General features: G+C 44.0%; 1 protein-coding gene across 2 annotated transcripts; it reads right to left on the bottom strand.

Moving 5' to 3' along the window:
• Nucleotides 1-406: 406 nt before the first annotated feature.
• insig1 (insulin induced gene 1) lies at nucleotides 407-21,839 on the bottom strand. Of its 2 annotated transcripts, XM_085987521.1 has the most exons (6): nucleotides 21,606-21,839; nucleotides 20,688-21,077; nucleotides 18,071-18,195; nucleotides 13,228-13,394; nucleotides 10,971-11,070; nucleotides 407-1,466 (listed from the first exon to the last, which is right to left on the bottom strand). In XM_085987521.1, exons 2-6 carry the CDS (start codon nucleotides 21,019-21,021, stop codon nucleotides 1,413-1,415), a joined length of 780 nt encoding a protein of 259 aa, XP_085843647.1. In that variant the 5' UTR covers nucleotides 21,022-21,077; nucleotides 21,606-21,839; the 3' UTR covers nucleotides 407-1,412. The 2 variants fall into 2 exon arrangements, with proteins under 2 accessions (XP_085843647.1, XP_085843648.1); XM_085987522.1 differs by lacking the exons at nucleotides 20,688-21,077; nucleotides 21,606-21,839 and adding an exon at nucleotides 19,390-20,643.
• Between the last annotated feature and the right edge of the window lie 291 nt (nucleotides 21,840-22,130).

Raw genomic sequence — 22,130 nt, 5'->3', positions numbered from 1 at the left:
TAGTCACCATTAGAGAGGCAAAAAGCAGCAACCAATTACAGTAAGATAAATAACTAGTTAATTTGTTTTGGTTGCTAGGACACCAATAGTGACATAAGAGCTTTCATATCCATCTGAAAGACGACACCTCTGACAATGCACTGAAGTGTCAGCCTGGACCATATGCTCCAATTCTGGAGTGCGACTTGAACCCATGACCTCTGACTCAGAAGTACGAGTCAAGCTGACACGTCAACTTTGGAAAGCATATCTACAATGGAAATTTGATTTACTTATCTCTAGCAGCTAACACGATTGTGAAAAAAATACAATGTTTTCAGGTCAACACTCACTTCAACATTGTTCAGATGAACTTTTAGTTGCTCCTTTTGAATTAAAAAAAAAGTGCAACAAAGAAAAACCGCTCGACAATTACTGTACATTTTTATTCAGAACAGTGAAGGGGGGGGGGGGGGAACCAGAATACATTTAAACTGAATGTGTACATTTCATTTACAAAATCAGATAAATCATCCTATTGACAGGCGTGCAAACTCGATGATTGCTTCAGATCAGAAACACTGCAAAAAAAAAATTCATCACTTCACTCTGGGGTGGAGCAGCAGCAGCACAGACCGATTTGGCCCAAAGCAATGGAATTATCCTGTCACTGCCTTATTGCACTGTGAAGGTAGAAGTGGAAAAACCAACCTTCAGTCGGTGACTGTCCCAATAATGGTTCAAGTGGAGAATTCCAGCTCGAGAAAGTTCACTTCCTTCTGTTCGGCACTGCGCACATCCCTTAGGATTATAAATCTTTATCTATATATATACACACACACACATATATATATATATAATATACACACTGTACATATACACATTGTGGCACAGGAGCTAAATTCTGGTGAACGCTATTGTCACTTGCAGGTACTGAATACCATTTTGGAGAAATAAAGAGAGTATCTCTTTGCTTAACAATTTTATACCCATGCAGTACAAAGAGGTGGGAAACCCTGCTGTATATTTATGGTACAAATGAATTTGAAAAGGGGAAATAAATAAGGTACGGGTATACAACAAGGCTCAGGTACTGTGTACATTGCACTTTCATCAACCAGACCTAATACTTGCTAATTAGGTCTGCTGTAGCAACAGGGGTAATGGCATTGCAGTTCATACACAGATTAAATGATGTACACTCATTAGACTCACTATGTACAGTTTGCAACAAAAAAAAAGTACTGAAAAATGGATCAACTGTACGAAGGCAATCACAGATTGCAAATGTTCCCTTTTATGAATATCATGCAGTAATCGCAACCTCCACCATATATAGCACCTACTGGTCGCCCCGTTGTATATACGTGCACTCTCACACGAAGCATCTACATTGGCACCATTATCACTCCTTTCGACCAACACTCAACTGTTCAATCCTTGTGCATCTTATCGAGACAATCCTTGTGTGTGATTTCAGTGACTCCCTATAAAAAAGAGAAAAGCGGCAAATCAGAAAAAAACATAGTTCAAGTCAGTTCAGACTGGTGTAATCTGTTCCAGCATGAAAAACAATACGGAAAAAACTGCTGGAAATACACAGCGGGTCAGAGACAGGCTGATGTTTCAAGCGTGACCCTTCATCACCTCTGGCCATTCATACGCTCACCAGTTTGAGTATTTCTAGCAATTTTCTGGTGTTAACAGTAATGTTACTATTTTGCGTCTATAATTACATAGAATTTACAGTAAAGAAACAGGCCATTCAGCCGGTGTTTATGCTCCACACGAGCCTCCTCTCACTTTATTTACTTCATCTCACGTCATCAACATATCCTTCCATTACTTTCTCCCTCGTGCAGCTTCCCCTTAAATGCATCAATGCTATTCGCCTCAACCACTCCATTTGGTAGTGTGTTCCACATTCTATAGAACGTTATAAACACCTAATCACCTCAGGACATGGTAAAGCAATTGATATTTTTGGAGGGGCAGTGACTGCTGTTATGTAGGCAAATGCGGCAGCTGTACTGGGCCAACAGTGGCCCACAAACAGCAATGAGACGAATGGACAGTTAATCTGCCTTAGATGGCCTTGGTCGAGTGAGCAGTGTTGGTCCGGACACCAGGACAACTCGCTCTCCTTTGGAATTTCCCAGTCGTGGTTTTTTGATTTTAGGGCCGATTCTGCGAACGGGCATCCCCAGCAAGCAGGCAGAAAATCACGGGCCTACAATTTCCCGCCCGTGACTCCGTTTGTCGCCAGAAGCGCCCGGCCCGTGGAATCAGATCGTTTACCTCTACTCTTAGCGTTACTTTGCTAGCCATGTAAAGCTTGCCTGTTTGTTCGGGCTCAAAGCTACCGTTCCCAAACGAGCACGTTAAAGTAAAAGAGCTTTTCCTTTCTGGATTTTAAAAACTATTTTTTTTTTGAAAGTAGTTATAATATCAGGGTCTCCCCTGGAAACCAAAAAATAATATTGGTAGGGTAGGCAGAATAGAATGGACAGAACAGATAAAGTGACTCTGGCGGGGCAGATGGGATTCTTGACTGATCTGTTGTCCCACTCCTTGTGCAGCTCCTACAGTTTGCAGACAGTAGCATGGACCTGCCACATCCCGTGTGGTAGATTAAAGCTCTCCTGAGATGAGAGGTTTGTCCAATGAGGAGAGACTGAGTAGACTAGGCCTATAATCTCTGGAGTTGAGAAGAATGAGAGGTGATCTCATTGAAACACATGAAATTCTTAGAGGGCTTGACACGGTAGATGCTGAGAAGCTGTTTTCCCTGGCTGGAGAGTCTAGAACTAGGGGTCACAGTCTCAGAATAAGGGGTCGGCCATTTAGGACTGAGATGAGGAATTTCTTCACTCAAGAGGCTTGTGAGTCTTTGAACTCTCTACCCCAGAGGGCTGTGGATGCTCAGCCGTTGAGTATAATCAAGACTGAGATTGATAGATTTTTGGACACTAAGGGAATTAAGGGATATGGGGATAGTGCAGGAAAGTGGAGTTGAGGTGGAAGATCAGCCATGATCTTATTGAATGGCGGAGCAGGCTCAAGGGGCTGTATGGCCATCTCCTGCTCCTGTTTCTTATGTTATGTTACTGACCCAACTGCTTCTAGCAGCCTTGAATTCGACTTCACCCCAGTCTTATCTGTGTCAGCTGTGGCTCAGCTGGTAGCACACTTGCCTCCGAGTCAAGAAGGTTGTGGGTTCAAGTCCCACTTCAGGAACTTGAGCACATAAAGCTAGGCTGACACTCCAGTGCAGTGCTGAGGGAGTGCTGCACTGTCGGAGGTGCCATCTTTTGGATGAGGCGTTATACCGAGGCCCCGTCTACTCTCTCAGGTGGACGTAAAAGATCCCATGGCGCTATTTCGAAGAAGAGCAGGGGAGTTCTCCCCGATGTCCTGGCCAATATTTATCCCTCAATCAACAGAACAAATAAACAGATTATCTGGTCATTATCACATTGCTGTTTGTGGGACCTTGCTGTGTGCAAATTGGCGACTGCGTTTCCTACATTACAACAGTGACTCCGCTTCAAAAGTACTTCATTGGCTGTAAAGAGCTTTGATACATTGTGAAAGGCGCTATATAAATGCAAGTCTTTCTTTCTTTGACTCAGGTTCCTGCACTGTCCCTGCTCTAGAGGACTGGCAGGCGAGTTGGTTGGCCTGTTCCAACACGTTTGCCAAGGCCAATCTCTCAAACCCCGCATGAGGTAAACACGAGTGACCTGGGTAACTTCCACTCAGATTTTCGTAATTTATGTGAATGGACTGCACCAGTCACAAGCAAGCAGCCTCCCTAAGGATGCAGGGCTGATATTTTCCTGTATTTAAAGTGATCTTATCGAAGTACAGCACAGAAATAATTAACAATAATCCTGAAAAAAAACTTCAATCTGAAAGCAAAATGTTTCTACTTCAGATTTCCAGCTTTCGCACTTTTCACTTTATATTTTAATGTTTCAGATGACCGATTTCAAAGTTATGAGTATGAAATAATATTTTTTTTAACTAATGCAACACAAAGTACCTTTCTAAGTGTCATCTTGGCTTGGTTGCGAGCGCTTTTTCCTGAGTCAGTGGGCTGTGGATTCAAGGCCCACTCCAGAGTTTTGAGCATATAATCTAGGCTGACACTTCAGTGCAGTACTGAGGGAGTGCTGCACTGTCGTCGGACTCGCCTCCCTGTTCAGGCGTATGTAACAGATCCCCTGACACTATATGAAAAGGAGCAGGGGAGTTCTCCCAGTGTCCTGACCAACATTTATCCCTCAGCCAACATCACTGCGACAGATTAGCTGGCCATTCGTCTCATCGGTCTGTTTGGGATTCTGCTGTGCGTAAACTGGCTGCTGTGTTTGGGCCTACAAAACAGTGATTACACTTCAAAAGTAACTGCTTGACTGGGACGTGCTTTGGAGTGAACTGAGGATGTGAAAGGTGCTATATAAATGCAGGCTTACTCCTTCTAGTGAAATCGCAAACAGCTTGAAAAAGATCATGATTATGGTTTAGCCAGAAATACTGACCAGGGAAAACTTGTCCCATCACCACACATAGTAACCAGAGGAAATTATCCCCACCAATCTCATCCCATCAGCGATTCTACTCAGTTGAGCTCCTGCTCCTGAAAAGGACATCAGGTTAGCAGAGGTACGCAAGGCTTTTGTTTTTCTGCTATTTTCATCCCTGCATGTCGGGGGTACGGTCCTACAGGTAAAGCTCTGGTACCTTGAGCGAGTGGCTATTCTTCAGCTGTGAGCCTTTACAGTTATCACCAACAATTACAGTTAAGGCTGTCTAATTGTGGGTAGGGAGGACATCAAGTTGAAGCTGAAGCTAATTCTGTCCTCATCAGATGCCCACATGCATGGACCTCCAGCAGAGGTTGCTGCAAGTGATCAGCAATAGGAACCTGAGCTCATTTCCATCTTGCTAATGCGCCTGTATGCATTTAGGCAATTCTAACGCTCCCATTACTGCTAACTCAGCATGGAAGCCAAGCTGGGGTTTTCCTATAATTAAAATCTTAAAAGGATTCGATAGGAGAGATACAGGGAAACTATCAAGAACAATGGGACATAATCTTAAAATTAGAGCCAGACCATTTAGGAGGGCAATCAGGAAGCATTTTTTTCACACAAAGGGTAGTGGAAATCTGGAACTCTTTCCCCCAAAAGACTGTGGATGCTGGGACAATTGGAGCTTTCAAACCTCAGAGCGATAGATTTTTTGTTAGCTAAGGGTATCAAAGGATATGGAGCAAAGGCGGGTAAATGATGTTCAACCATGATCTAATTGAATGGTGGAGCAGGCTCGAGGGGCTAAATGGCCTATTCCTAAGGCTAAGCTACTCCTCTGGATAAACTCACGGGCCTAGCAGGGGAGGCCCTGGTAAGATTGAAAAAAGAAAATACTGGTTAGAATAAGAATGCGAGAGTGGTGGGAGGACAGATAACAGCAGAGCAGAAGCTGTTTTCAACCTTTATTTAGAACTTTTTGATGTCTGTGATTTATACTCCAGTAATAAAGCTACTGGCACCTCAATGCCATTATTACTGTAATATGAGAAAATGTGTTTTTTTTTAGCCTGATAGTGCGAGAGGTGAAATGGGCAGCCAAGAAGCACAAGATTCTGACAGTCAGAGAGCTAGTTTAAAAAAAATCTATTCATGGCTTCCTTTACTCTGCCCCAGTAACGTAAGTGATCTAACCCCTCCCCGCAGAATGGCATCTGCAACTCTATCGAGGTGAATTTTCAGATCTCTGCACGTGGCAATTTATCATATGTGACTCAGGCATTTGAGAAGCAGAATTGCTCCATTTTTATCTTTGAGACAAAATGTGATTTCACTATCGAAGTCAAAATAGGAAATAGCCGCATTAGACAATGACAATTGCTTTACTTGGCAGGTTTCACAGCTGGCAGGCAGGAAGCAGCTGTACAGTGTCTTTGACAGATGTTGGTAGAAAATAAATTCTGCATTTGTCAGAAAGCTTACTTCGAACTTTCACTGTGCTGGTTGCAGTTGAATCTGTGTATTTTTACTTTTAAACAAGTCTATAATCGTTCTAAATGAGGGTGGCAATGATATTAGATGGCCAGTTTACACTCTGGGGTGGTCTTCAGAACATAGCCAAGGGAGGCCATTTGACCCATTAATTGTCAGCCGTAGCTCAGTGGGCAGCACTCTCGTCTCCGAGTCAAAGGTCGGAGGTTAAAGTCCCACTCCAGAGACTTGATCACAAAATCCAGGCTGCTACTCCCAGTGCAGTGCTGATGGAGTGCTGCACTGTCGGAGGTGCCATCTTTTGGATGAGGCGTTAAACCGAGGCCCCGTCTGCTCTCTCGGGTGGACATAAAAGAGCCCATGGCACTATTTCGAAGAAGAGCAGGGGAGTTATCCCCGGTGTCCTGGTCAATCTTTGTTCTTCTGGGAAAACAGATTAAAGGGTAAGACGGTACATGATCAGTGGTGTACATTTAAGGAGTTATTTTACAACTTCCAAAAAATATATATTCCACTGAGGAAAAAAGGGTGTAAAAGAAAAGATAGCCATCCGTGGCTAAGTAAAGTAATTAAGGATAGCATCCGACTAAAAACAAGGGCATATAAGGTAGCCAAATCTAGTGGGAGGATGGAAGATTGGGAAGTCTTTAAAAGACAGCAAAAAATAACTAAAAGATTGATTAAGAAAGGGAAGATAGATTATGAAAGTAAATTAGCAAAAAATATAAAAACAGACAGTAAAAGTTTCTATAGTTATATAAAAAGAAAAAGGGTGGCTAAAGTAAATGTTGGTCCCTTAGAGGATGAGACCGGGAAATTAATGGTGGGAAACATGGAGATGGCAAAAACACTGAACAATTATTTTGTATCAGTCTTTACAGTAGAGGACACTAAGAATATCCCAACACTGGACAAACAGGGGGCTCTGGGGGGGGAGGAACTAAATACGATTAAAATCACTAAGGAAGTGGTACTTGGTAAAATAATGGGACTCAAGGCGGATAAATCCCCTGGACCTGATGGCTTGCATCCTAGGGTCTTGAGGGAAGTAGCGGTAGGGATTGTGGATGCATTGGTAATAATTTTCCAAAACTCACTGGACTCAGCAAAGGTCCCGGCAGATTGGAAAACTGCTAATGTAACACCCTTATTTAAAAAGGGTAGTAGGCAGAAGGCTGGAAACTATAGACCTGTTAGCCTAACATCTGTGGTTTGTAAAATGTTAAGAGTCCATTATTAAGGAGACAGTAACGGGACATTTGGACAAACATAATTTAATAGGACAAACTCAGCATGGTTTCATGAAGGGGAAGTCATGTTTGACAAATTTGCTTGAGTTTTTTGAGGAAGTAACATACAGGGTGGATAAAGGGGAACCAGTGGACGTAGTGTATTTAGACTTCCAAAAGGCATTTGACAAGGTGCCACACAAAAGATTATTGCTTAAGATAAAAAATCACGGGATTGGGGGTAATATTCTGGCGTGGGTGGAGGATTGGCTCTCTAACAGAAAGCAGAGAGTTGGGATAAATGGTTCGTTCTCAGATTGGCAACCAGTAACTAGTGGTGTTCCGCAGGGGTCAGTGCTGGGTCCCCAACTCTTTACAATCTATATTAACGATTTGGAGGAGGGGACCGAGTGTAACATATCAAAGTTTGCAGATGATACAAAGATGGGATGGAAAGTAGTGAGTGAGGAGGACATAAAAAACCTGCAAAGGGACATAGACAGGCTAAGTAAGTGGGCAGAGATTTGGCAGATGGAATACAATACTGGAAAGTGTGAGGTTATGCACTTTGGCAGGAAAAATCATAGAGCAAGTTATTATCTTAATGGCAAGAAACTGGAAAGTACTGTAGTACAAAGGGATCTGGGGGTCCTGGTGCACGAAACTCAAAAAGTTAGTATGCAGGTGCAGCAAGTGATTAAGAAGGCCAATGGAATGTTGGCTTTTATTGCTAGGGGGATGGAATATAAAAACAGGGAGGTATTGCTGCAGTTGTACAAGGTATTGGTGAGACCGCACCTGGAATACTGCATACAGTTTTGGTGTCCATACTTAAGAAAAGACATACTTGCTCTCGAGTCAGTACAAAGAAGGTTCACTCGGTTAATCCCGGGGATGAGGGGGTGGTCATATGAGGAGAGGTTGAGTAGATTGGGACTCTACTCATTGGAGTTCAGAAGAATGAGAGGCGATCTTATTGAAACATATAAGATTGTGAAGGGGCTTGATCGGGTGGGTGCGGTGAGGATGTTCCCAATGATGGGTGAAACTAGAACTAGGGGGCATAATCTTAAAATAAGGGGCTGCTCATTCAAAACTGAGATGAGGAGAAACTTCTTCACTCAGAGGGTGGTAGGTTTGTGGAATTTGCTGCCCCAGAAAGCTGTGGAAGCTACATCATTAAATAAATTTAAAACAGAAATAGATAGTTTCCTAGAAGTAAAGGGAATTAAGGGTTACGGGGAGCGGGCAGGAAATTGGACATGAGTCTAGGTTCGGAATGGTCATGGCCCTGTGGGTAGTGGAGTGGGCCCAGGGGCCGTGTAGCCTTGTTCTGCTCCTACTGTGTTCTAATTCTGTGTTAGATTTCAGGAGATGGTTTTATTCCTGTTCCTGGCTGGGGTGGAGATTGCCTTTACAGAAGGTAAGTACTGTAGAAAATATAGGGACAGAGTGATCTCCTGGAAGAATTTCGATCGCCTAGATGGGTCGGAGAGGAATTTCCCAGATTTTTTTCTCCCAAATTGGCCATTGGGTCTTTATCTGGTTTTTCGCCTCTCCCGGGAGATCACATGGGTTCGGGTGGATGCAGAGTGATAGAAGATTTGAGGTTAGGATCAGATCAGCCATGATCTCATTGAATGGTGGAGCAGGCTCGAGGGGCCGATTGGCCTACTCCTGCTCCTATTTCTTATGTTCATCCAACACCACCAAAAAAAAATCCATCATTTATTTCATTGATGTTTGTGGGATTGGGCTGCGCACAAATTGGCTGCCGCATTTCCTACATTACAACAGTGACTACACTTCAAAAAATACCAATGTTGACTATAATGTCCTGAACATAAGAAATAGGAGCAGGAGTAGGCAATTGGAGCCTGCTCCACCATTCAATAAGATGATGGCTGATCTTCTATCTCATCTCTACTTTCCTGCACTATCCCCATGTCCCTTGATTCCCTTAATATCCAAAAATCTATCAATCTTGAATATACTCAACGAATATACAGCCCTCTGGGGTAGAGAATTCCAAAGATTTACCACCCTCTGAGTGAAGACATTTCTCCTCATCTCAGTCCTAAATGGCCGACCCCTTATTCTGAGACGGTGACCCCTGGTTCAGGACTCCCCAGCCAGGGGAAACATCCTCCCTGCATCTACCCTGTCAAGCCCTGTGAGAATTTTATGTTTCAAATCAAATCAACTTTTATTGTCATTGTTAGTGCACAAGTGCAGTACAACGAAATGTAGGCTTGCGGCTCCCGAGAGTGTACATTTGGATTAAGACATTTAAACATTCAACATACATTTGGCTTGTAGTATATTAACATATAAACATAACCATAATAAAGTGCATTGGCAGATGTGCAGGCTTTAGAGTTTATTTGTGGAGTTCAGTAGGATGACAATGAGCTCACCTCTCATTCTTCTAAATTCAAGGGAGTCGTAAAGTTGTGAAAGGTGCTATATAAATGCATGTTGTTGTTGTTATGTCATTGATGCAGAAAAACCTATTGGCCACCCTTCCCATCACAGTAGCACCGTTTGTTGAATGATTGCAGGGATTTTGGCTGCACTGCTGCACCTAAAACTCTTTGGGGGTAATTTTGCGAGTGTGCATCTGCGGTAAGGAATCTCGCCAGCCAGTCGGCAGCACGTTCCCTGCCATTGTTGCGATCTGAGCTGGCAGATACCGATGAGCATTGCTGCATGCGCACGCTTGAAAAGTCTCAGATGATGCGATGATCTCTCTCCGTGTGTCAACCTCCTTACACCAGTCCTAAACTTGCTTTTTGCTACTTGGAAACTATGTCCTCTTCTGCTACTGGTCACGGTTTACCATTTCTACACCATTTATCGATGAGATTTATTGGGGTCCCCTCTCAAGTCAAGTTGGACATATGCTTGAAAAAGATAAGTTTGCAGGGCTATGGGCTGAACGGCCTCCTTCTGTGCTGTATGATTCTGTGAAGTCGGAGCTCAATCCTCTGACGCCGGCGGTCAGCCTCGTGGATCATCTCCGCATCGCCTCCGGGGATCAGAGGCCTCCCCTCGCGTGGACCCAGTGATCCAAAACTGGACTAAGTGGGCAGCACAAAGCGGTGGTTTTAAAAAGACACAGTGGCAGTTTCGGGGAAGACCCGCACAGAGCAGCAAAGCAAAGATGCAGGTGGGCCGAGTCCTCAGTCTGCTCGCGACCAGAATCAAATAAAAAATATATATATATATGCATTGTGGCCGGCTGCGGTGGCCATTTTATTTGTTGCTGGTGATGCCGTACTTGTGGAACAGCCAGCTACTGAGGGGCTGCTCCAGCTCTACTGCCGCCTCCTTTACATTACATCACTGCCGGCAGAGCCAAGTTCGTTGATGGCAACAGTGCTGTAACGTAAATACAGCGTCACACTGAAGCAAGAGGAAGTGTTCGATGCAATTGTACATAACATACACGATCTGCACATAGCCGTAGGGGCATAGGAACAAGAGTGGGCCATTCAGCCCCTCGAGGATGTTCCGCCATTCAATTAGACCATGGCTGATCTGTATCTTAACTCCATTTACCCATCTTGGTTCTGTAACCCGTAACACCCTTGCCGAACAAAAATTAGTTAACAACAACAACTTGCCTTTATAGAGCGCCTTTAATGTAGTAAAACGTAACCAAGACAAAAACTAACAAACTCAGTCACCTGCACAGATGAGAATGAACAGATTTGGATTGAAAGAAACAGCTTACCATGGCCAGCTGCCTTCCTATGTTTCCTACGGTCACTCCTCCCGAGAAGAATATGCAGGGCAGCCAGGAGCGAATATACAGAAAGTCTGGTGAGGTGTACCTGGGTCAACATTGAAACATACTTTCCTTATTCCTTGGCTTATTACAAGAATAACTGGAGTAATGGAACTTTGAAACCATGTTATTATTACCCTTTAGGGGCGAGTGATTCTTGGACCCGGCCTCAAGGGAAATTAGGAATGGGCAATAAATGCTGGCCTTGCCAACGACGTCCACATCCCGTGAATGAATAAAAAAAATCCTAGATGACGGACCTAACTCACGACAGACCAGGAACTGAACATAGTACTTTGCTGACTGGTCATTATATGGCTCAGGACTCCATCACACGTCGCACTTGTCTATCCAGCAATCGGCCGTGCCTAGTTTTTGTCTCTCACAGTGAGAGCAAGCACAGAGCTTGTGGCTTAGTAGCCGCCTGCCACCATCTTCACTCCCTATCCCCCCAGGTAGCATAGCTAACCCTGTGAATTCATCATGTGGGAAATAATAGGAAAAGAACCCATAGCCAACCAATATGCTGAATGACTAATACAATAGCACAATACTGCCGATGCTGGAAATCCGAAATAACAACAGAAAATGCTGGAAACACTCAGCAGGCCAGGCAACATCCGTGGAGAGAGAAACAGAGTTAACGTTTCAGGTCGAAGACCCTTTGTCAGAACTGGAAAAAAGCAGGGAAAACTTTTTCCTGCTTTTTTCCAGTTCTGACAAAGGGTCTTCGACCCAAAACGTTGACTCTGTTTCTCTCTCCACGGATGCTGCCTGACCTGCTGAGTCTTTCCAGCGTTTTCTGCTGTTGTGCTGAATGACTATACGGTCTTCAGGTGGTACCACTGTTCGGCTGCTAGTGCCATTGGCAGGATTGGGGAGGTTATACATCAACTAATGGAACTGGGATGGGGGAGAAAGGGATAGTAAAGTCATATGAATTTAATACTAATTATGTGAGGAGAAAATCAATGGATATTGTAACTTTAACATGACCATAATAAAGTACTGCAAAAAGAACATGGCAATTTTTATAATTAGTAATAAAATAAGTGAAAGAAACATTGGCCTAGAAATTGAGTTGGGCCCGCGCCAGGGCTTTAGCGCCGGAAATTTTGCGCCGGCGCTAAGTCCCACTGCGCGCGCCAAAAATTCAGTAGCGCCGCGCCCAGACGGCTGCGGGCGCTACTGGAGGGTGTCAGCGCCTCCCAATGGGCGCTGACTGCAGGATTGCGGCGCTAATCCCCCGCTGCGGCACCCGATGCGGTGCGGCAGGCTGGGGTACTGCTGTCCTCCTCCTTCTGTTAAGGAGGAGCTGCCTGCAGCCGACAACTGTCCGGCGGATTCCCCCGACATCTGAGCCCGGCACCTCGGGGAAGTGCCGGGCTCGCAGCACACACTCATCAGGGCCGCGGGGGGGGGGGGGGTGATGCAGGAGTCCGGGAAGGGAGGTGCGGGCAGGCGGCCGCCGGGAACGCGGCCGGCCGCCGCTCCACCTTTATGCGCCGGCGCAAAGGCGTGTAAGAACACTTTTCACTTTCGTTAGTTGCGCCTGCCACGGGCGCAACTGAATTTGGGCTTGGGGCCGGGTTACCACGGCAACCGGGACGCTGCGCACACCGATGACGTCATCGGTGCCGGCGCAGCGCTACCGGCTAACGCCGATGGTAAGGCCCAAGTCAATTTGCAAAACGGCTATAAGTCCGGCGCAAGGCCCTCTAGCGCCACTAATTGGGCGCTAAGCCCACTCAATTTCTAGGCCATTGAATTGCTATTGTAATAAAGCTCACGGTCTCGCGAGACACAAGCGTTACACCCCTTTTAACGACTGGACACAAAATGGCTGGAAACATTCCCGTGGGGTGCTGAGGAGATTTAACACTAGACCAGCAGATGTGAATCAGGATGTTGGTCTTTGATTTCCCCCTATCTTGAACAGTGCACTCAAAGAAAGGAGTACAAATGTCGTGCTATTGGGATGCAGTATGTAGCTCTTGGCACCATCCAGGAGGTGCCTCCTGGGCAGTTAATGATGGAGGAGATAGCTGTAAATGCCATGGAGATACTAGACGAACTTCTATACATCTTCTATACATTACTATTAACGCGGATGCTGGGGGGTGGGTGGTGACTGGAAGGCGGGGGTGGAAATGATGAGAGGATGACAAAAGTCCAAGTAACAACTCTACAGTTTTGTACTTACTGGTAAACGCCATTATACACCAACAGTTGGGTGACCAAGGTTGCTACAAAGGCTATTGTAAGGCCAAGTCCAAATCCACTTCTAGAGCGGTCAAAGGTCCACCAGAGACCCAGTGAGAGGGCTGCCAGGGTCAAGGACAATTGCAAGTTATTGGCAAAATCTAATTTCTGATTGAACGAGAGTTAAGGAAAGGTAAAGCTGAAACAATAAAAATAGACCAAAAATCCAAGGCCCTTTTGGCATAAACAATCTTGGATTATAAAGTGACCAATCCACGAGACATCTAATAATGCGCACAGCCTGGGCCAAACTGCAGTTAAATACAAGATGGCTGAATCTTCAATATTTCTTATATGACAATAAACAGCTGACAAGAAGTTAAAAGACCTGAATTCAAGCAAGTGCTTCTTGCGATGACGTAAAAGGGGTGATTTTAGGAGATGTGCCTTTGGGGCGGAGCCTCAGTATCAGCTAGCGAAGGTTGGAGAATTGGGGCTATAGTTGGTGATCATTAAAATCTGCTTTTAATCTATTTCCACTAATAAAATCACGGGGGGAGTCATTTTCACTTTTGCCGATAGTGTAAATGAGGCGATATCAGATCGGCCGCCCGTTATACACCTCTCACGAGTTTCCTTTTCGGGGAAGTCAATGGAAACAAAAACAGGCCAAGGTGTATAACAAGGGGGCCGATCTGATATCATCTCATGTACACTACTGACGAAAGTTAAAATTACCACCACACCCCGCCGCCCAATCTGTTTGTTTTTCGGGTGATGAATCAATAACAAAGACAATTTGAAACCGAGGAAAAGAATTCCCAGGGTTTTCTTACTCTAATCTGGGTCCAGAGTTGATTGTGCGCCACATCTGTGAGCTCAGCATGCACACTGCGCGCTGCACATGTCGCAGTGACATCACGGAGGTACGGACATTCTGTGCCCGATTTTTGGCAGGAAGAGAACGGAAGGCTGTGCAATTTAAGGGAATGTGGCTCTCCTTTGCGGAGCATAAACACCAGCACCGACCAGTTGGGCCGAATGGCCTATTTCTGTGTTGTACATTCTACGTGATTCCTTCGCACACTGCTGTTAAGACTATACACCACAGCAAACAGTCTTTCATTCCTAGTTGGGTATGGAGTAAGGATAGCAGTGCATCGACACAATACTGCATCGATAGTCCGTGGATAGTCATCAATGAAAGGCTGTCTCCGGTCACATGCCGACGCATTGTTTATTAAAAACAAGACTGCAACTGGTCCCCATGTGCATAACCGCCAACAATTGTTATTAACCCACCAGCGTAGTAGCAGGTAAGATACAAAGCTGAAACAATAAACATAGACCAAAAATCCAAGGCCCTTTTGGCATACATCTGCCACAATAATTGTGGATTATTATTTCGTTTGACTGTATCTTTTTTCTTTAGGTCCACTCCAGAGACTTGAGCACAAAATCTGGGCTGACACTCCAGTGCAGTACTGAGGGAGTGCTGCACTGTCGGAGGTGCCGTCTTTCGGATGAGACGTTAAATTGGGGCCCTGTCTGCCCTCTCAGAGGGACGTAAAGGATCCCATGGCACTATTCAAAGATGAGCAGGGGAGCTCCCCTCGCTGTCCTGGCCAAGGGGCCAGCATCACTAATAACAGTTTATCTGGTCATTATCACATTGCTGTTTGTGGGAGCTTGCTGTGTGCAAAATGGCTGCCGTGTTTCCTACATTACAACAGTGCTTACACTTCAAAAAATACTTCATTGGCTGTAAAGCGCTTTGAGACTTCCTGAGGTCGTGAAAGGCGCTATATAAATGCAAAACTCTCTCTTTTGTTTGTTTTCTTGAGTTTTAGCGATACACAAAATAAAAACTGTTTGTTTACTGACTTCTCTGAAGTTTTTGGGTCTAAAATTTCCCCCCCTTTCGCTAACTTTCGTCCCGTTTACACTAAAAAAATGCATTAAAAAAAAAAACAGGTTTTTGAACAGACTTTAAAGATCCTTAGTGTAGTATTAAGCCACCCGGATATGTACCCAGAAAGACCCTATATAAGCAACAGAGGGTTGGTGGGAGAGGCCCTTATACAGGGCTGATCAAAGCAAAGGTAGGGGCAGGGGAGGGAAGTGAATAACAGGTTAAGAGTTCAAATCTACTCTTTAGTTTCACAAAGCGGCAACAAATGGGCTTAACAACCTGTAAATAGATAATAAAAATGGTGGAAAAAGATGTAAAGTGCTGTCAAAGGTCGTCAGAATCAGGCTTTGAAGGACAAATGGAGAGCCCAACGTGGCACCTGAATGGAATTTTAAAAAACAACAGAATATGAATGGGAGAATCCAGCAGGAAAACAAGGGTAAGATAGCCAAGTTGTTGAATACCGAGTGCCCAAAAGGAAGATAAGCTTGGTTGGCGAATGGGGCGGTTGAACTGAAGTGACGGGTCACTGGGAGATCAGGATCAGTTAAATTGTCTTTCACTTTCAGACTTGCTTTCATTTTCATTCCTACCATTTTCTATTTTACTGCAAATACACTATTATTTGCCAAGGGAAGAATCCTTGTAATATTTTTTTTTTTAAACCCGACTTTCGACATTCCCTAGATGGGTGTTTTATTTTGAGTTTGCTTCTTTCACCTCTAGTGTGCTTAAACTGACTGAAGGGAGAGTTGGCAGCAGTAATTAAATGGCAGGAACCTGACTGACAGCATTGGAAATGGCCTGAACCCTACCATAACTTGATGATGCAACTGAAGTAACAGTAAATCATGTGAATCACACTGCATTATTACTGGAGCATTTCCTGAAAATCATGTCATAAACCAGTCAAAGGCGTTTACAGCAACAACCTGCATTTCCCAAGGCGCTTACAGTAAGCAGGGTGGACACCACGTGGGAAGTAAAGAGCCTGTATTTATATAGCGCCCCTCAGGATATCCCAAAGCACTTTACAGCCAGATCCCATAAGTAGCCGATGAGATAAATGACCAGTTTATCTGTTTAATCTTTTAATTAAATTAAATTTACGAGTTAATCTTTGACCAAGTTTTTGGTCACCTGTCCTTAATATCTCCTCATGTGGCTCGGTGTCAAATTCTGTTTGATAACGCTCATGAGAAATGCCTCGGGACGTCTTACTATGTTAAAGGCACTATATAAATGCAAATTGTTGTTGGTGGAAGGATAAATGCTGGCCAGAACACCCTGCTCTTCAAATAGTACCGCGAGATCTTTTACACCCACATGAACAGACAAATAGGTCCTCAGTTTAGTGCCTCATCCAAAAGATTGCACCTCTGATAATGCAGTATGCCTTCAAGATTGAACTGAAGTGCCAATCTAGATCATGTGCTCAAATTCTAGCAGTGGGGCTTCAGCCCACAACCTTCTGACTCAAGAGGCAAGAGGGGCACCACTGAGCCAAGCTGACACAAATTTAGCTAAGATGATCAAAAGGTCAAAGAGGGAAATTCTGAGGAATGATTTTAATGGTGGGAAAAGAGAGTGATAGCAAGACGAAGAGATTTAGGAGAATTCCAGAGTTCATAGATGTGAGGGGGGGTGAAGACTTAAAATCCCAATCCTAAACTTCCAGTGCGCACATCATGGCCTCCGCAATATGATGGCATCTGGACGTGTTGGGAGAAAAAGGAGCCAAAAATCTGACAAAACCCAGGATCTCCACTGTATCTTTGTAAATATGCATGAACCATGGAGCGATTTCCATACTAGAATCATATTTCAGGAATTGGATGACAGTTGGAAACCACTTCAGTTTTTCTCTTGCAGATTGTGAACCCCTCAATGAGATTACAGGAATTTTTGCCATACGCGGATTTCAAGTATCCACGGTTTCCTCTCTGCGACAACTTTTGCCAACCGCGGCAGTGAATTTTGCGTATACGCGGTTTTTAATTTAGGATTAAGGTAAATAACATGATTTTATTGCTTTTATATTCTTTTTTATTGTGTTATTTGAACATTTATACTGTATTTATCAACCGCAGTTTTACTAACTACGGGGGTTTTCAGGGATGTATCCCCCGCGGTTGGGGAGGGATTACTGTACTGTACAACTTTGCCAGAGGAGTGGAAGATGTGTATGGGGATGTTTAAAATCATGAAGGGTTTAGGTAGAGTAAATAAAGAGAAACTCTTTCCAACGGCTGAAGGGCCGTTAGCCAGAGGGCACAGATTTAAGGTGATTGGCAAAAGAACCAGAGGTGACATGAGGAAAGTTTTTTACACAGTTAGTGGTTAGGATCTGGAATGCACTGCCTGATAGGCTGGTGGATACAGATTCAATAGTAGCTTTCAAAAGGGAATTGGATAAATACTTGAAGGAGAAAAAATTGCCGGGATATGGGGAAAGAGCGGGGGAGTGGGACTAACTGGATTGCTCTTCGAAAGAGCCAGCGCAGGCTCGATGGGCCGAATGGCCTCCCTCTGAGCTGTACTATTCTATGATTCTATGAATCACTGCCAGACGTCCATCATTCCCTTTATTTTATAAGTTTGTTATTGTTTTTTAAATAGTGCCTTTTTTGTACTGTGTGTTTCTTGACATAAAGGGCCCAGTTTCCCCAGATGCATTACTCACCTATAGGCAAGTCTTACCCTGATCACTGTGATCTCCCTGTTAGCAACCTAGTGCCCAACTCTTTAGAAGACAGAAAAAAGTTGCAAAATTCCCTCTCAACTTAAATATTTTTCTTGTCCTACTCAAAAGCAAAACTTACTTTAGAAAAAGCAGCAAAAGGTCCATTTGGCAGTTACACAAACATCATTATTAATAACTTTTAGATAAAAAATGAACAATTCATCCTGTTGTTAACAATTGGAAGGATACAGCACTCGCGTGATTGATGCCAACAAAGACTGCTACACATCTCATGACACTTGCCCACTCTCTTTTGAACTTGTGAGGCTCTCCAAGGTGGCTGTCGATGCAGGGGTACAGCAGGCCCACTACAGCTGAATAAAGATTAGAAGTTAAAGTAGTTAGGACCATAAATTAAGACCATGCAGAAGAACATTCATTAAAGCTAGCTGTCGTGGATTTAATAAAATGCATACAGATTTCTGTCAGGTAAACTATTCACCCTTCAATATATGAATAAGAGTTATTCGTGAAATACATAGACTTGTACAATTGTCACTAAAGGAATAAAACAAAAAAAAACACAATATGCTAGGGATGAACAACAGAATAATCAGCGTCTGACAGAAAAGGTCAATGTTTAGGGATGAGCCTTTTCTCCAAATGTTAATCAATCTTTCTCTTTCACATGCTGATCGACCTATTGTGCATTTCCATCATTTTCTGTTCCTTTATTGGACTAAATATATATACACATAGAAAACAGAAAAAAATAAAAAATCAGCTTGATCATATTATTTGTTTGCTAAACTCCACTTTAACACATCAGGGAACATGCTAATCTAAAAGTCCTATGGAGCATAGGAACAGAAATAGGTCATTCAGCCCCTCGAGCCTGTTCCACCATTCACTGAGATCATGGCTGATGGCAACGGGCAGCGTTAAACCGAAACAGGTTACCACACAGATGGGAAGAAATTATTGTTGGCATCGTTATCGCACGAACCCCTGCCAAATTTTCCCAACTTTACGTATGAATGTAGGAATTGCTAGACTAAAAAAGATCCCGGTCCATTCAGTTCGCCTTCTACCATCCTGGCAGTCACTTGATATAATGGTTAATTACAACAGCGACTGCACTTCAAAAGTTGGCTGTGAAGCATTTTGGGGCGAGAGGAGTTCATGACAGGCACTATATAAAACTGAGATGAGGAGGAATTTCTTCACTCAGATGGGTTGTGAATCTTTGGGATTCTCTACCTCAGAGGGCTGTGGATGCTCAATCGTTGAGTGTAATCAAGGCTGAGACAGATATTTTGGACTCCAGGGGAATCGAGGGATACGGAGATCGAGCGGGAAAGTGGAGTTGAGGTCAAAGACTAGCCACGATCATACTCGAGGACCGTATGGCCTATTCCTGCTCCTAATTCTTACATTCTTATACAAATCTTTTCTTTCAAATCATTCTGCTACTGCACTGAGGGGTTTTAACCCAGAAGGCTACCAGCAATGAAATAGAAGGGAGAGCATTTTTTTTTAGAAGTTTAACCATTCAACAATATTGCAACCTCCTAGAGGAGAGCCTCCCAGCCTTTGCTCGATATTATGCTCAGTGACTGAAGGGAAACCTTGGCTGCTAAGTTTCATTTCCTTGTTTTCATTCTTTTTTTTAAGTGCGGTGGCATGTTGCACATAGCAACCAATCGGGAGCAAACATCCCAGCTCACCAGTTCCCAGCTGGGCCAATGAAAAGGCGGCTCTCCTTCCTCGAGGCTCCTCACCCCCCCTCCACCACAATTGCAATTTCATGCAAATTCAGCGACACGTGGCGCGAAACCCCCCCTCCAGCTGGGAGCAGGCGCCCTGTGGTCGGACAGGGTTTGTTTTTTCCCCAAATCCAACAGGAAAATCGCAATTTCCATCAAAGTGCACACACGCAAAAAAACCTTCTGGACAATTCAACACAAAAACATAGGCACTTCCCCTAATGCAAATATTTTTCTTTAAAATGTTAATTGTTTCAAGTACTTGTTCTAAAAATAAAAAAATGCCCAGTTTTCATATTTAAAGTAACACTACAAAAATGCATTTCTAAAATTTTTTTTACTCTCAAGGCTTAAAGGTTTTTTTTGCGTGGGGGGATTTCTGAGTTACAGCGGTCTTGTTAAAGACACGTGTTAGGGGTCTGGGGGTTCTGCGTTACTTTTAACGGCAAGTTTCACACCAAAGTGAGTTTTCATTCTCTGAAAGAATCGGGGCTTCAACATTTAACAACATAAAGGTTCAAAATGTTGCTGCATTTAAGGCATAAAACAGTTGGAACTGCGAGAAATGTCACCCTTTCTGTTGGGAGGACACACAGACGATTAAATGTCTTTGTTCTTGCAGTAAGAGCTCTATGAACACCTAATTATTTCACATTTTAACTGCGGTAGTGTTTGCAACTCATTAGATTCCCGCGTTTGGTGAGCCGATGTGATCTGCATCTTCGTTTTACAATATAGGATTGACTTGGACTACAAAAGCAATGAAAAAAAACCCAATTGCTTTTTTCTGGGTTTTCATTCCTGTTTGTATTCCAAATCCATCCTAATCTCCATTTATTGACGTAAACATGTTTTGTTAATACAACAGATTCATTAAAAAATGTTCAACATGTCTAATCAATAACTAAGATAGGACAGGACTTGTTGAAATTGAAGGTGTCCCTTTTTCTTGTCAGGGTTAAGGTGGTGCCACCTGCATATCTTTAACTCTGAAGAACTTCACACTACTAAAAATTCTGCTAAACTACATATGACATATTGACTTGAACAGAGTCTCTCTCTCCCTTCCTTCCCTCCCCAATACACACGCCCATCCTTACCTGCAGCTGTGCCACAGCAAGGTGGCACCCACCAGGCAGAAGAGAAGATTGTGGCAATGACCTCTTCGGGGAAGAGGGTAACGTGCCTCTGGATCTGCAGCAGGTTTAGGACGAGAGCCAGGAAGACCCCCACGGTGAAGAGCACCAAGCCCCGCCGCAGTAAGTTCATAGTGTGGCCGCTGACCAGGGAGCAGTAGGCACTGGCCAGGATCGAGGTGACGATGGTCATCATTTCGCAGACCTTTGCCACCAGCAGCGTGCCGCTGGAGTTACTCTTAGAGATACGAGCCCGTGTGCAACTGCACGTCCAGCAAGCCTCTTCAATCCTTGACATTTAGGTACAAGGGGATTTCTTGGGTTATTACACTCAATTGGCGGCCCCTTCCGGCTCTGTTGGGTCAACAGAAAACAAACAAGACATCGTTAGGTGACTTCATTGGCACTGCTCAAACAAAAACAAATCAGAACTAGCCCAAGTCCCAAACTTTCTGAATTGAAGCATTTGTTTTAACGAATATAGTAACCCCCCCAAAAATGAAATGATGTCCCAAATATCAGGCAAATGTGAATTATTTATAAGATAAAAGCCTTAAAGGGTTCATCGCTATATAAATCTTACGTTCACTTTCTGCGGTAACGACAATCGGGGTTGACTCTGATCTTAAATTAAGGGAGTAGGTGGTAAAAATCAGGAACCCTTTACAAAGATTTAGAGGTAAACACGTTTCATTCCCCCCCCCCCCAAAAAAAAGTCAATTTTACCGTTCACTTCAGTCTGCAGAACTGGCACTGAAAAGATGAATCGCACCCTGGGGTTCCTTGGATAACCAACAGGCCCTGAACTGAGCAATAAAACCCATGCACAGTGAAATCTGACTGAGCTCAACAATAATGCAATTATTATAATGCAGCACCTACCGTCCAAGATGTTCAGCCAGGTATCAACACCCATTCATGTCAGCCTGCTGCACGGGAGAACTTTTAAAGTTTTGCTGTCGATGCTTTTCGGCGGCTGCTGGATTACATTGTATGTTAAATTATTAGGTCACATCCTGCATGGGACTACTCATACGGCGCAGACAGGCGAGCGGTCAAAAACAATCTGTCTGGTGAGCGCAGTCGAGCCAATAGCAGCCTGGCGGCCCATATGACGTTCAGGACACACCACTACCGTCCCTGTTCACATCGCCTCCCTTCGCTGAGAAAGGAAGAGGAAGCCAAACCACACCTCCCCGTCATAGCATCACCAGATGAACGCACCAGCAGCCCATTACTCGCCTCTTTTCTACAGAGAGAGAGAGAGAGAGAGAATGAGAGCAAAGTTTAAACCAAAGATGGAGACAATAGACAACGATCAATTGACCGGATAGAGAGGATGAGTGCATTACAGGCAGCCAGAAAATGAAAGAGACAGGCAGAGAATAAAGAGAGGGACAAGCCAGA

The sequence above is a fragment of the Somniosus microcephalus genome, chromosome 5 (genome assembly GCF_052327205.1).
Source record: "Somniosus microcephalus isolate GS21.2 chromosome 5, FLI_Smic_1.0, whole genome shotgun sequence".
Taxonomy (NCBI): domain Eukaryota; kingdom Metazoa; phylum Chordata; class Chondrichthyes; order Squaliformes; family Somniosidae; genus Somniosus; species Somniosus microcephalus.
Note: the sequence above shows the minus strand (reverse complement) of the source record. Positions and strands in the feature narration are given on the sequence as shown.